Genomic DNA, 14,715 nt, shown 5'->3' on the forward strand with positions numbered 1-14,715 from the left:
AAATGGTGTAGACAAGGCTGGAAAGCCACAGAAAGGGAGTCTGTGCTATAAGCAGGTTATTAGGGAACACAGACTATCAGGGAAGGTCACTACAAATCTCTCCAGATGGGAGGACAAACGCTGGCTTGGCCCTAGAGAGTAATAATACACATTGTATGTGAAACACAAATCAGAGAAGAACTAAACACAAGACAGAGCCAGAATGTCTGAGGAGGCTGAACTAGAATCAGGGCTGGAAAAACTAAAGAACATCAGTAAAGTGAGTAGTGAAGCTGGGGGCAAAAGAGCTACAAAATAAAAGTCCAGAACAGGAAATGGAGCTGAAGGGCAGATCATGACATAGACTGAACCACTGACGTTGTGATGGGTGATGAGCCACATCCACCCCAATTATGTTTGACTTCATGAAATATGAATTTTGAGTATTACAATGTGGAATTTAGTGTTTGTTAGGTTCATACTCAGCAGAAAGTAATTAGCATTTTTTTTTTCTTCCAAAAAAAAAAAAAAAAAGACTGTTGCTTAATGAAACATGAGCTGCAGCAGTGTAACGAGATGCTGCTGAAAAACAGTGTGAGATCAGTGGATGTGAAGTTTGTCCGTTGTCTCCTCTCTGTCTAATGGAGAGAGGGGTGGACACACACACACACACACACACACACACCAGCTGCAGTCTGAACCCAGCTGAGATGAGACACTCATGTGCACAACTTTTTAGTAAAGTGGTATAACGCTTGGTATAACGGTCTCTGCACAATAAATAAAATGTATATGCTATACAAATAATGATTGTGTATGGTTTCAAGGTTACACTAAAGCCAGTTATGGATGCAAATAAGTTTCACAAATAAAAGCAGAAGTTGTTCATTTTAAGGCTGTGACTGACTCAAATGAACTGAGGAAACAATCACTTCTCAAACTATATTAGACACACTGTGGTTAAATGTCAGTCTAACTGTGAAAATAAGAAACAACTCGACAGAGGAACTGTAGAGATGGCGGAGGATGAGATCAACTATGCTTCAGTTGTATTTAAATCCAACAAAAATCCCCCATCTGATGGTAAGTTCACATTTTTAACACAGTACATCAACAGATATTGAAATGGATCAGACACTGCATTTGTTTTACTAATATTTTCTTCATAACTGGGCAAAATATTACAGATGGTATTTTAATGAATATTCAGAGTTAAACTTGTTTTATCATTATCCTCTAAGTGAAAACTGTCGTGCAACCAGAGTTTAAAACATGAAGTCAGCACAACATCGATGCACCAGTAGGATAAAAATTAGCTAATGTGTCCAAAGGAGGAATAAATATTTTTTTAATATGCTGTATTAAAACCTGCTAAGATGTTCAGCTAACCCTGCACTTTAGTACTGATGTAAAAAGTTTCATTGCTGTGCTGTTAAACTGCAGTTACCAGTTTCTCAAACCTTCTAGTGTTTTTTTAAAGCAGGATGATGGAATTTTGTGCTGAGTTCAACCCGATAACTTTAATGATCCATTTTTAAGGGTTAAAGTTGCAGATCAAACGTTTGTGTGCTGCTGCTGTCAGGCCAACATGTTCCCAACATTTTACATGTAGAATGATTTAATCATTCATGTAAATCTCAGTGGAGACGCCAAAAGGAGCAAAGCTAAAACTGGTCAAGAGAATGTTTAAAAGTAATGATTATAAAAGCAGAGGTTCTTCTTTCATGTGTTGTGTCCTAACTAAGAGAATTTTATCATTTTGGTTTTAAGCTGGTAGTTTCCTTGTCCTTAAGATCCACATAATAGAGTCCTGTGAAAAAAAAAAAACTTTTATTGTTCTAAACAAACAAAACGAACTGATTTTTAATATAAAAATTGACAAATATGATAAAAATTAGGGAATTAATTTTGAACAATTACTGTTTATAAAGTAATTAACCACAGGATTGTGTTTTTCAAACTTTGGGCCAAAAACAAAGAAACTGTTCATGATGACGTAAAGGAACAAAGTAAATCAAGCAAACAAACCATTGACTCAAATTGTACATTGCGAAAATCTGTACTTTACTTTAAGGCATTAATGCAAATATAGGTTACAACTACTACCACTACTTTACTATTAGTACTACTAAATGGGAAGCTGGTTTCAGTATGTAACACTCTGTCTGTGACAAAAAAACTGTCTGTGACAGTTATATATTTAAGAATCTATTTCAAAACTGTATGTAAAGCTAAAATAAAGCTTCATGAGTCTAAGTACAAATCTTGCATATTTACTGTCTTTTTACTATAAAAGTACTTTTGTGTTTTCCCTATAGAATTGCAATTGGAAAGTAATAGAATGATAGTTATTTTAAAGTGGATTTTAGCTTTCATCACAATAAGAAGCACATTTTGGATGATTACAGCACAGTAAAACCTGTTTCATCGTTTAAAGTGTTGGTTTAAAACATGCTTAAAAAGGTGTGAACACATCCTTTAACAGCCCACTAACATAGACAAGATGAATCTTCTTGTCCGCAATTGTAATTCACATTTTTTTCACAACACTGAACAGAAAATTCAATTTTGTGTGTCCAGGGGAAAAGGGAAGTGACATTTTGCAAATGCTACCTTGAAAAAAGTGAAATTCCAAAGATAGATTTAGATGTGTTAAACCTTATAAACTAGCATTTCTTCTGCAGGATGTTGAGGAAGTTACTTTTACATTTAAAGCTTTTTCCAACTGTAATTCAAAACCCATCAGAATTAAATGTCAGTGCTGTTTAACTTCAACTATTTCGATAAACTTTTTAACATGACAAAGGAATTTTAAAATTACTTATCTATTAGTACATTGCTAATGATTAAAAGACACACAAAATACTTCCCTCTGAAAAGGACGGTTCCTCATTCATCAGAGGAACCTAACTTCACTGTCCTGTCAGGGTCTGAAAAATACAGTTAAGGGGGAAACACTGAATTATTGTTCTTCTTAAAGTTACTGAATGTGGGGACAAAGCTGATGATGAACATCTGTCAAATAAAACCGTTCAATACAACACACAATATCGTGTTCTTCACACTTTAAGACAAAAAAGAAGAGGAAACGGTTTACGATGAAGTGAAGCTGCAACACAAAACCTCTGAACAATCTGCTGACACAAAAGGTAAGTTGTGAAAACCTGTAATACTGCAATTAGCTGTATTTCTATTACTGGTACTTGTACTGCTACTACGACTATTCTGCTATCACTACCAACCAATCAGAAACTGTTTTAGTAGATGCACCAGTGAAAACACTTCTATTTCTGTAAAAATTGATTCCAAAGTTTATGTGAAGTTGATATTAGTTTGTCAAACTCACTTGAATATTTTTACTGTATTTCACTTACTGTTAATGTAGTTAACTGAGACTGTTAAAGCCTTAAATCTGGATTTATTTTTTAGGATTCTCTCAGGATTCAGACAAGATAGATGAGGAAACCAGACGTCCCCACTGTCAGTGTCTGGCTTGTTGTTTGGGGATTCTTTGTGTCATTCTGCTGTCTGGCATCATAGCAATGATGGTCCACCGTAAGTATACAGAGAAGACAGTTCATGTGTAAACTCAGGGTAAGACATGAAACACACTTACAAATAATGTCTTTAACCATTGTTTAATGTCAGTCATTAACTTCCCTCTGAAGTTCAGTTTACCTACATGGAGTTTGATTTACCTACAAGTTTCTCTGTCTCCACACATAAACTAACTAACACATAAAACAGGGTTCTTGTTTATTTTACCTTTATTGAAAAAAAAACAACCATTGATTCCATACTCTGCATTTAACAGGTCTTTAGATATAAAAACAATTGGGAATTGTTATAATCAAAACATTTATTCATTTCATACCTTATAATTTTTTTAGAATCACAAATTGAAAACATTTATTTTCTTAAAACTAACTTAATTAAAAACCCCTGTTAATGACGTGGGGCAAATTACCACAGACATGCAGAAGTTGGAAAATCTGAAATGCACTATTCTTTTTTTTTAACATGAGATTTGTTGTTTTCAAAAATGGAGGAAACACAAAAGGGCCTGTAACTTCAAAAGACTGGAAAATGCTAAAACACTCATCAAATGGCTTCAGAAAATGGACAAAACAAACTGAAATATTACCACAACTAAAGTAATTTTTATGTTACAGTTGCATTAAAGCAGAAGTGTGATGTAAGTGAGCTGAAGCAGTTAAAAGTCAACCTGACATCTCTGCTGGATGTCAAAGTCAACCTGACAAATCACAACCAACAACTCAGCTCAGAAAATGAAGAACTGAACAGAAACTACAACAACCTGCAAGTCCAGTATGAAAACCTGACACAAGCTTATTCTGTCTTAGAGAGAAATATTACAAACCTGACTGCACAAAACCAGGAGCTGGAATCACAGAGGGACAACCTGACACAACAAATAAGAGACATGGAGACAACGTGGAAGGACGACAATGTCACGAGAGCTCAGTGGAGCATTGATCAATACTGTCCTAAAGATAATAACAGTATGATCAGAGCCCATTAATTTGGTTTAACCATTAACCAGAACCACCAACAATATTATCAACATGCAGTGATGTTTGTTGGTCTCTTGTTTCAGGAAGGACGTGTAAAGCTTGTCAGCAGGGGTGGAACAATAACCAGTTCAGCTGCTATGCAGTTAATAACGCAGAACGTTCTGATCAGAAAACCTGGGAAGAAGCTCGAGAAAACTGCACAGGAAAGAATTCAGATTTGGCTGTTATAGTTAATGAAGCACAGAAGGTAAAAATGAGGATTGTTATTACAGCCTATATGAAAAGAAAATGCATTTCCTCAACACACTGAGTGTGTAGATCACTGTGGGCTTATTGTGTTTAAATCTCTCTGATGTGTCTCTGCATTGGTCTCAGAAATTCACCACTGATAACAGTTGGAGTTCATCAGAAATCACTGGATACTGGATTGGTCTGAAAGTTGAAGATGGGAGATGGAAGTGGGTCGATGGAACTAATCTGACTAATGAGTAAGAGACTCATTCTTAAACACCTGAAATCATAAAATCTATCAACCTTCATCTAATCATCATGTTTTTCCCTCAGTTTATGGATTGAACCTCCTGTCAACGGTAGATGTGCAACTTCTCTTAAGAGTCAAGGATGGAGATCAGTGAACTGTACTGACAAAAACGCATGGATCTGTGAAAAAAAAGCTTTGTCTGTTTAAATATTGTCAAACTTGAGAGGATTTCTGGATAAAACTATTTCCATGTAAAATAACTGGCTTGTTATTACAAAATGGGTTTTTATCACAGCTGATTGTCTATGGGTTTTGATTTTGTGTCAAAATCAAACAAATAAATGCAATAACTCTATCAAAGTTATGGTGTCAGTCTGTCAGTCTGACTGCTAACAACATTCTATGGTGACTGCTATTTGAATTATGATACGATGGGATATCAGTTCTTCGAAAACTCAGTGATGTCAGTGAATATGAAAATAAACTCGTGGAGCAGCTTCTTCTCTCTGTGTATGTGTGAGGACGGAGCTCAGCCAAGTGTCCCTGTCTGCAGCCTCTAGCCATTTTGGTGCCCTAGGCGAGATTATGGTTTGGCACACTTTATTTAGCCTTTGTTCCGTGGCCTCCTCTGCCCCCTGACCTACTGTCAGACGCTCTCCTGCGTCATTCTTACACCCGTCCACTCTTTCGCTCCTGTTCTCACTCTAGCTTCTCTCTCACTCCGTCTCTACAGTTTGACTTCCTGTTCCCAGACTCTTATTTTGCAAATTCCCCTGCTGCCACTTCCTGTCTTAGACCCATTTCAGCCATTTCCCACACCTCCCACATCCTAATTGTTAATTTAACCCCCCAACTTTACACTCACTCGCCGTTTCCCCCCGGATTGAACACGCAGCCGTCTGGTCTTTGGACTCTGTCTATTTGTGGTGTTCGGTTCTGTTCGGTGTTGTCTATGGGTCTGTTTTGCACACATTTAGTTTTTTTTATCTTCCGTGTCCTGATACGCTCCGTCTATGCGCTCGCTTAGTTTGATTGTTTCTGTACCTGTTCCGAGTTCGTCCGTACACGTTTTGGTTTCCTGATTACACCTGTTCACACTTGTTACTGTAGTTTTTCTATCTGCCGCTGAGTTTGTTCATATTTCGTCCCTATTGTTTTGATATTTTTAGCTTCCCCATCTCTGCCTAATGTTTGCTTGCATTAGATTTCTGTTCATTATCACAGGTCTTGTTTGTCCCCCCAGCTCATGTTCCCCCCTTGTTCATATTGTTTCCTCTGTTCACGTACCCCTGCTTATAATTAGCCCCTCTAGTTTTTGTTTCTTTTCATAATAATGATAACCTCCCTCCTGGAGTGAATTTTAGGTTGTTTTATTTATTTTCAAGACAGAACAGAAGGGAAGCGTGCCAGCTGGGGCTGCAGTTTATTATATATATATATTTTTAATATTCATTTTTATTATTATTATTATTTTTTTTTGTCTTGCAGCGGCTCCCCCTTCAGCAGGTGGCACCCTAGGCGGCCGCCTTTATGGCCAATGCCAAGAGGCTCTGCAGCAGGAAAGGGGGGAGTAGGGAGGACAGGGGACAGTGGAATCTTTGAAAACCGTGATGTCCGAAGGTTCTAGTCTGGGGCTCGACATGAACAGTTTTTGTCGCCGTCTCAAACCTGTCGTAATCTTGGGGGGCCCACGACGGCTGACAAAAAGGAAACCAAGTGCAGCACTGGCTGCATACAAAGGTTGCAATGACAGTACTGGTCGGAGACCCCCCTAAGAGGACCTCCGACTCTCACTCTGCTGCATGATTCAGCGCAAAAAACGCGTCTAATGAAACGATGAAGAAGAAGAAGAAGTTATCATTCTGGGAGAAGAACAGGGCAAAAAGGCAAGACAGTGGTAAGTGGAGCAGATAAAAACAGTTACATAGAATATTAAATGCTGCTAGTGTAGCTGTAATTGTGATGAAGAGACAGTTGAATAGCAGAACTTCCGCTGGTGTCGCATTGTTTCTTTTAACTTTGACATTTAGCAGGAGCTAACTCCGCTAACTAAGTTAGCAGTGCAGCCTGATGGGCTGGAAACACCAGAGGTCAACTTGTTAGCTTAGCTAGCAGCCTGCTAATAATTAGCTAACTCGGACAACACTTTTTCTGTAGTAAACTGATTAAAGCTAAGCTAACTGGCAAGCTATGAATGCTAATGCAATGAAATGTGGACAAGTGTACTATAAATCACTATGGTGTAATACTTTAAGTTATCGTGTGATGTGGTGTGTATGTTATTGTATGTGCAATATCTTAAGCATAATGGTTTTATGCTGCATATATTTTTGCCCAGGGCCCCAACAGACTCTAGGATCGCCACTGGTCTTATCTGATGGACATTTAGATAGTTACACTTGGAATACACAGCAAGCAGTTTAGTTGACTTTAAACCCCATTAAAGCTAAAATAGCAGTTGAAGTTTGTAATTTTAAGTAGCTTTTTTTTTTTATCACTTTGTACTCACCATTTCATGTTTATCATTAGTCTATTTTTCTCAATTTTAGGTACTTTGTCCTTTTGCATGCTTTAAGAGACATGGCCCACTTCCAACTTTAACCTGTTGTGTCTTCAACGTCTGCAGAGCTGGAAGGTTAGTCATATGAACCGAGAACATAACAAATGGTTATAGTGCCTAGAGTACAACCTGATTGTTAGAATTAAGTAGCTAGCAACTGCATGTCATGCAACAGTTTATTTAATTTTTTATTATTTTGTCCACCACATGAAGTTTATCAGTGTGGACTGGCTACATTACAAAATCTCCTGTCCGCGCTACAGTTCAACAGCAACACAAATAAACTGAATAAACGCCTGAGTCTAAACACAAAGTGAACATTATCACCTTCTGGGTCTATCAGTACCTGTAGGTTGAACTGTTTTGTGCATTTAAGTTAACTTCCAGGTTTAGCTGTATGTCCGTTAAGGTGTTCGTAGCTTTTATCAGTTAGCTACCAAGCCTGTTGTAGTAAACACATGACGGGGGAAAGGAGACGGTTTGTCGTGTGTTTTGATAATTTACCTCTTTTGGTCGCTAATTCACTGAAGGTTTTTATGCACATACCAGGACAAGACCTGACGTTACACTGAGGTTTGCAGGCCTGCTGAGAATTGCGTACCTTTACCTGAACCCAACCTGGCCCTGACCCTAACGACCCAGTGACTGCGCTACATAAAGTACATAAATCCAAAGTTGACTTAAGGGAAAATTATATGCATGCAATTCTTTGCAGGCATGCACAGCTTGATTTTACCTGAGCTGTCTGCTTCCTCTCTGCTGCAGACCGGGACACTTCGCTCTGTCCTCACTTATACACTGAGAGAAGAAGCTGCTCCACAAATGTATTTTCATATTGGCTAATCTCAGTGGGGTCTTAAAGAACTGATATGAATTTACAACACACATACTTAATTGTATTTGCGTTTTCCAGTTAACTTTCAACAACAAAATGTGTGAACTGTACGGTGATTTTTCTCTATTGTCCCAGATCACAAGTGTTTGTGTCCCAAGTGCTGTTTTTACTGTACCTTCAGGACAATGGGACCTTTAATTTCAAGCCCTGCTTTTGTCCAGCCAGTGAAATTATTCTAATGGTTTATGTAACTTGATGTACTATATTTTATAGTTAAAAAGAATAAGGGCGTTAATTTAAATACTAATAATAGTAAATGTATATTACTGTAATAACTGTGAAGACGTTTCTTTAAATATTACAGCTGTTTTATAAATTGAAGCCCCATTTGACACTATAACAGACTTAAACAGAAATGTTTTTCTAAATAGAAAACACGTGACTGTTACCTCCTGTACAAAATGTCCTTTATGTCAGATTACGAACACTTGTAGGACAAACGGCTTCCTCTGTTGGTCAATGAGCATTAACAATGTGAAATCATACAAAAGGAAATTGGTCTGCCCTTTTAATTTATTTGTATTAATATTCTGGCGATTATATATTTGTGTGTGTATAACATATACTATTTTATCCAGAAATCCTCTCTTTTCACAATATTTAAACAGACAAAGCTTTTTTTCCACAGATCCATGCGTTTTTGTCAGCACAGTTCACTGATCTCCATCCTTGACTCTTAAGAGAAGTTGCACATCTACCGTTGACAGGAGGTTCATTCCATAAACTGAGGGAAAAACATGATGATTAGATGAAGGTTAATAGATTTTATGATTTCAGGTGTTTAAGAATGAGTCTCTTACTCATTAGTCAGATTAGTTCCATCGACCCACTTCCATCTCCCATCTTCAACTTTCAGACCAATCCAGTATCCAGAGATTCCTGCTTGTTTCCAACTGTTATCAGTGGTGAATTTCTGAGACCAATGCAGAGACACATCAGAGAGATTTAAACACAATAAGCCCACAGTGATCTACACACTCAGTGTGTTGAGGAAATGCATTTTCTTTTCATATAGGCTGTAATAACGATCCTCATTTTTACCTTCTGTCCTTCATTAACTATAACAGCCAAATCTGAATTCTTTCCTCTGCAGTCTTCTCGAGCTTCTTCCCAGGTTTTCTGTTTAGAACGTACAGCGTTATTAAATGCATAGCAGCTGAACTGGTTATTGTCCCACTGCTGCTGACAAGCTTTACACGTCCTTCCTGAAACAAGAGACCAACAAACATCACTGCATGTTGATAATATTGTTGGTGGTTCTGGTTAATGTTTAAACCAAATTAATGGGATCTGATCATACTGTTATTATCTTTAGGACAGTATTGATCAATGCTCCACTGAGCTCTCGTGACATTGTCCTCCTTCCATGTTGTCTCCATGTCTCTTATTTGTTGTGTCAGGTTTTCATACTGGACTTGCAGGTTGCTGTAGTTTCTGTTCAGTTCTTTATTTTCTGAGCTGAGTTGTTGGTTGTGATTTGTCAGGTTGTCTTTTAACTTCTTCAGCTCACTTACGTCACACGTCTGCTTTAATGCAACTGTAAAATGAAAATTAGTTTTAGTGGTGGTAATATTACAGTTTGTTTTGTCCATTTTCTGAAACAATTTGCTGAGTCTTCTTCTTTTCCTTTGGGCTGTTCCCTTTCAGGGGTCTTCACAGTGAATCATGTGCCTCCATCTAACTCTGTCCTCTGCATCCTCTTCTCTCACACCAACTAACTTCATGTCCTCTCTCACTACATCCATAAATCTCCTCTTTGCTCTTCCTCTAGACCTGCTGCCTGGCAGCTCCAACCTCAGCATCCTTCTACCGATATATTCACAGTTTCTCCTCTGAACATGTCCAAACCACCTCGATCGGGCCTCTGACTTTATCTCCAACACATCTAACAACACCTGACACTTTTCTCCACCTGTTCCAACCTGCCTGCACTCGCCTCTTCACCTCTTTTCCACACTCTCCGTTGCTCTGAACCGTTGACCCTAAGTACTTAAAGTCCTGCACCTTCTTCACCTCTGCTCCCTGTAACCTCACCATTACCCACCTGGGTCCCTCTCATTCACACACATGTATTCTGTCTTACTGCAACTAACCGTCCTCTGTCACACCTACAGCACCTCACCACTGTCTTACAGCTCTCATACATGTCCTGCACCACTCTAACATACTTCTCTGCCGCTCCAGACGTCCTCATACAAAACCACAGCTCCTCTCTCTGCACCGTCATACACTTTCTCTAAATCTACAAAGACACAATGCAACTCCCTCTGACCTTCTCTGTACTTCTCCATCAGCATCCTCAAAGCAAATACTGCATCTGTTGTTCTCTTTCTAGGTGTGAAATCATATTGCTGCTCACAAATGTTCACCTCTGCCCTTAGCCGAGCTTCCACTACTCTTTCCCACAACTTCATTGTTTGGCTCATCAGCTTTATTCCTCTGTAGTTGCCACAGCTCTGCACATCTCCCTTGTTCTTAAAAATTGGCACCAGTACACTTCTCCTCCAGTCCTCAGCATCCTCTCACTCTCCAAGATCTTGTTAAACAAACTAGTCAGAAACTCTACTGCCACCTCTTCTAGACACTTCCATACCTCCACAGGTTTGTCATCAGGACCAACTGCCTTTCCGCTCTTCATCCTCTTCAACGTCCTCCTCACTTCACTCTTACTAATCTTTGCTACTTCCTGCTCCACACCAGTCACCTCTTCTACTCTTCATTTCCTTTTGATCTTCCTCATACATCAACTCTTCAAAGTTCTCCTTCCATCTTCCCATCAGACTCCTGGCACCTGTCAATACATTTCAATCCTTATCTTTAATCACACTAACCTGCTGCACATCCTTCCCATCTCTATCTCTTTGTCTCGCCAACCTGTACAAACCCACCTCTCCTTCTTTAGTGTCCTTGTATGTTCTTTGTTTGGCTCTTTGTTTGTTTAGCTAACCTCTTTCTCTGTATACACTCCTGAACTTCCTCGTTCCACCACCAAGTCTCCATGTCCGCTTTCCTCTTTCCTGATGACACACCGAGTACCCTCCTACCTGTCTCCCCCTGAATGCATTAGCTGTAGTGGTCCAATCAACACCAGATTCATTTTACACACCACCATCCTGTGTTGTCTGGCTACACTCTCCCTTACCAATACTTTTCAGTCCCTGATCTCTTTCAGATTACAACGTCTACACAAGATGTCGTCCACCTGAGTGCTTCTACCTCCGCTCTTATACATCACCCTATGTTCCTGTCTCTTCTGGAAGAAAGTGTTCACTACAGCCATTTCCATCCTCTTTGCAAAGTCTACCACCATCTGTCTTTCTGTCTTCCTGTCCTGAAGACCAAACCTGCCCATAACATTCTCATAACCTCTGTTCCCTTCACCTACATGTCCATTGAAATCTGCACCAATCACCACTCTCTCACCTCTGGTAAATCTCAGCATCACTTCATCTAACTCACTCCAGAATTTCTCCTTCTCTTCTAACTCACATCCTACCTGTGGGGAATAACCACTAACAACATTGAACATCACTCCTTCAATTTCCAGCTTCAGACTCATCAACCTGTCTGATAGTCTTTTCACCTCTAGAACATTCCTCACCAACTCCTCTTTCAGGATAACTCCTACTCCATTTCTCTTCCTACCTGACCCATGGTAGAACAACTTAAACCCTGCTCCTAAGCTTCTAGCCTTGCTACCTTTGCACCTGGTCTTCTGGACACACAGTATATCCACCTTCCTTCTCTGCATCATATCAACCAACTCTCTAACCAACATTTCAAGTCCCCACTGTCAGTCCTACATTTTTATCTTTCCTCTTCTCTCTCTGCCTACGAACACACCTTCCTCCTCTCCTTAGACCAACAGTACTCCAGTTTCCACTGTACCCTGTAGGTCAACAGCACCGGTGGCGGCCGTTAACCGGGCCCTGACCGATCTGGTATGAAAGTCATTGTCACAATTTGCATGTTTAATTTAATGTGTTTTACGTCCTGACACAACCCTCTGCATTTAACTGGACTTGGGAATGGCACAAAAAGTCCCCTTGTGGTTGGTTGCTTTATTTATTTATTAATTTAAATGAAAAATTACTTTAGTGGTGGTAATATTTCAGTTTGTTTTGTCTATTTTCTGAAACTATTTGCTGAGTGTTTTAGCATTTTCCAGTCTTTTGGAGATTTACAGGCCCTTTTGTGTTTCCTCTATTTGTAGACCAACAAATATTATGTTAAAGAATTGGTGCATTTCATATTTTGCAACTTCTGCATGTCTGTGGTAATTTGCCCCACGTCATTGCATCTTACTGGAAATGAAGTTACATCTATGAAATTGCCTAAAAGAGCTTTGCACTGTGGTTTTAATTAAGTTACATTTAAGTAACAAAATTTAGATTCTAAAAAAACAAGATATGAAATGAACAAATGTTATGATTGTAACAAATATCAAATATTTTTTCTGTCTTGAGGCCATCAAAATGCAGAATATGGAATCAGTAGTTTTACATAGTGTAAGCAAACATCACATAGACAAGAACCCTGTTTTATTCAAAGGATGTTGTCCACACATATTCCACATAAAGTTTTGTTGCGCAGCATTAACTTTCTGTAACTACAGACAGAGACACTTGTGGGTAAATCAAACTTCTGACTGAGGGAAGATAACGACTGACATTAAACAATGGTTAAAGACATTATTTGTAAGTGTGTTTCATGTCTTACCCTGAGTTTACACATGAACTGTCTTCTCTGTATACTTACGGTGGACCATCATTGCTATGATGCCAGACAGCAGAATGACACAAAGAATCCCCAAACAAAAAGCCAACCACTGACAGTGGGGACGTCTGGTTTCCTCATCTTTCTTGTCTGAATCCTGAGAGAATCCTAAAAAAAAAATAATCCAGATTTAAGGCTTTAACAGTCTGAGTTAACTACATGAAGTTGGTCCTCAAACTTAGTAAATCTAGTAAAAGGCAGTGAATGAAATACAGTAAAAATACTCCAGTGATTTTGAGAAATTATGTTTAGAAGCTGATATTAATCTTTCTTAACATTTTTTACAGAAATAGAAGTTTTTAAAAACTGACTGGTACAACTACAAACCAGTTTCTAATTGGTTGGTAGTAATAATGGAAAATAGTGGTAGTAGCAGTAGTAGTAACATTAAGAAATGATGGTAATTGCAGTGTTAACTGTATGTTGTGTAAAGGTTTTCACAACTTACCCTTTGTGTCAGCAGTTTGTTCAGAGGTTTTGTGTTGCATCTTCACTTCATCGTAAACAGTTTCGTCTTCCTTTTTGGCTTGAAGTGAGACGAACACGATATTGTGGTTAATGATATTATTTACAGTAATTATTCAAAATGAATTCCCTAATGTTTTTATATTAAAAATCTGTTTTTTTTTGTTTGGTTTTTTGTAGAACGAAAATAAGTTGTTTCTTTTGAGGATCAACAGAATACCAAAACCCAATACCCTTAAACCCAAAATGATGAAATTCTCTTACAGTAGGTCACAACACATGAAAGAAGAACCTCTGCTTTTGTAATAATTACTTTTAAACATTCTTTTGACCAGTTTTAGCTTTGCTCCTTTTGGCGTCTCCACTGAGATTTACATGAATGATTAAATCATTCTACATGTAAAATGTTGGGAACATGTTGGCCTGACAGCAGCAGCACACAAACGTTTGATCTCTAACTTTAACCCTTAAAAATGGATCATTAAAGTTATCGAGTTGAACTCAGCACAAAATTCCATCATCCTGCTTTAAAAAAACACTAGAAGGTTTGAGAAACTGGTAACTGCAGTTTAACAGCACAGCAATGAAACTTTTTACATCAGTACTAAAGTGCAGGGTTAGCTGAACATCTTAGCAGGTTTTAATACAGCAGATTAAAAAAATATTTATTCCTCCTTTGGACACATTAGCTAATTTTTATCCTGCTGGTGCATCGATGTTGTGCTGACTTCATGTTTTAAATGAAGTGTTGTGACACAGTTGACAGTTTTCACTTACTAAATAATACAAAACAACTTCAAATCTGAATATTCATACACAATCTCTCTGTGTCCATTTTATTTCAATATCTGTTGATATACTGTGTTTAAAAATGTGAACTTACCACCAGATGGGGGATTTTTGTTAGATTTAAATACAACTGAAGCATAGTTGACCTCATCCTCCGCCATCTCTACAGTTCCTCTGTCGAGTTGTTTACCATTTAACAACAGTGTGACTAATACAGTTTCTAATAGTTCAAGAA

The 14,715-nt window shown here is 38.3% G+C and overlaps 2 protein-coding genes across 3 annotated transcripts; one reads left to right on the forward strand and one right to left on the reverse strand.

The window, feature by feature from the left end:
* Positions 1-2,921: 2,921 nt before the first annotated feature.
* Positions 2,922-5,487, forward strand: LOC137131064 (C-type lectin lectoxin-Phi1-like). 2 transcript variants are annotated; one of them, XM_067511875.1, is made up of 6 exons: positions 2,922-3,128; positions 3,409-3,534; positions 4,344-4,502; positions 4,598-4,761; positions 4,890-5,002; positions 5,079-5,487. In XM_067511875.1, exons 2-6 carry the CDS (start codon positions 3,522-3,524, stop codon positions 5,200-5,202), a joined length of 573 nt encoding a protein of 190 aa, XP_067367976.1. In that variant the 5' UTR covers positions 2,922-3,128; positions 3,409-3,521; the 3' UTR covers positions 5,203-5,487. The 2 variants fall into 2 exon arrangements, with proteins under 2 accessions (XP_067367976.1, XP_067367975.1); XM_067511874.1 differs by having other exon boundaries at positions 2,934-3,128; positions 4,152-4,502; positions 5,079-5,481.
* A 2,163-nt stretch (positions 5,488-7,650) lies between these two features.
* On the reverse strand, positions 7,651-14,715 carry LOC137131063 (C-type lectin domain family 12 member B-like). Its single transcript, XM_067511873.1, has 7 exons — positions 14,575-14,715; positions 13,675-13,752; positions 13,209-13,334; positions 9,751-9,987; positions 9,492-9,655; positions 9,251-9,363; positions 7,651-9,174 (listed from the first exon to the last, which is right to left on the reverse strand). The coding sequence occupies exons 1-7, from the start codon at positions 14,639-14,641 to the stop codon at positions 9,051-9,053; spliced, it is 909 nt and encodes a 302-aa protein (XP_067367974.1). The 5' UTR covers positions 14,642-14,715; the 3' UTR covers positions 7,651-9,050.

This window comes from Channa argus, chromosome 7 (assembly GCF_033026475.1).
Source record: "Channa argus isolate prfri chromosome 7, Channa argus male v1.0, whole genome shotgun sequence".
Taxonomy (NCBI): domain Eukaryota; kingdom Metazoa; phylum Chordata; class Actinopteri; order Anabantiformes; family Channidae; genus Channa; species Channa argus.

Bases quoted from the DNA above. Each gene is read 5' to 3' on its own strand.
- LOC137131064 (XM_067511874.1), top strand. The intron at 4,762-4,889 runs GTAAAAATGAGG...CATTGGTCTCAG, and splicing joins TAGTTAATGAAGCACAGAAG to AAATTCACCACTGATAACAG. The intron at 5,003-5,078 runs GTAAGAGACTCA...TTTTTCCCTCAG, and splicing joins GGAACTAATCTGACTAATGA to TTTATGGATTGAACCTCCTG.
- LOC137131063 (XM_067511873.1), bottom strand. From the start codon at position 14,641: ATGGCGGAGGATGAGGTCAACTATGCTTCAGTTGTATTTAAATCTAAC. The intron at 13,335-13,674 runs GTAAGTTGTGAA...TTTTTTTTTTAG, and splicing joins ACAAACTGCTGACACAAAGG to GATTCTCTCAGGATTCAGAC. The intron at 9,988-13,208 runs GTAAGTATACAG...TTCATTTTACAG, and splicing joins CATAGCAATGATGGTCCACC to TTGCATTAAAGCAGACGTGT.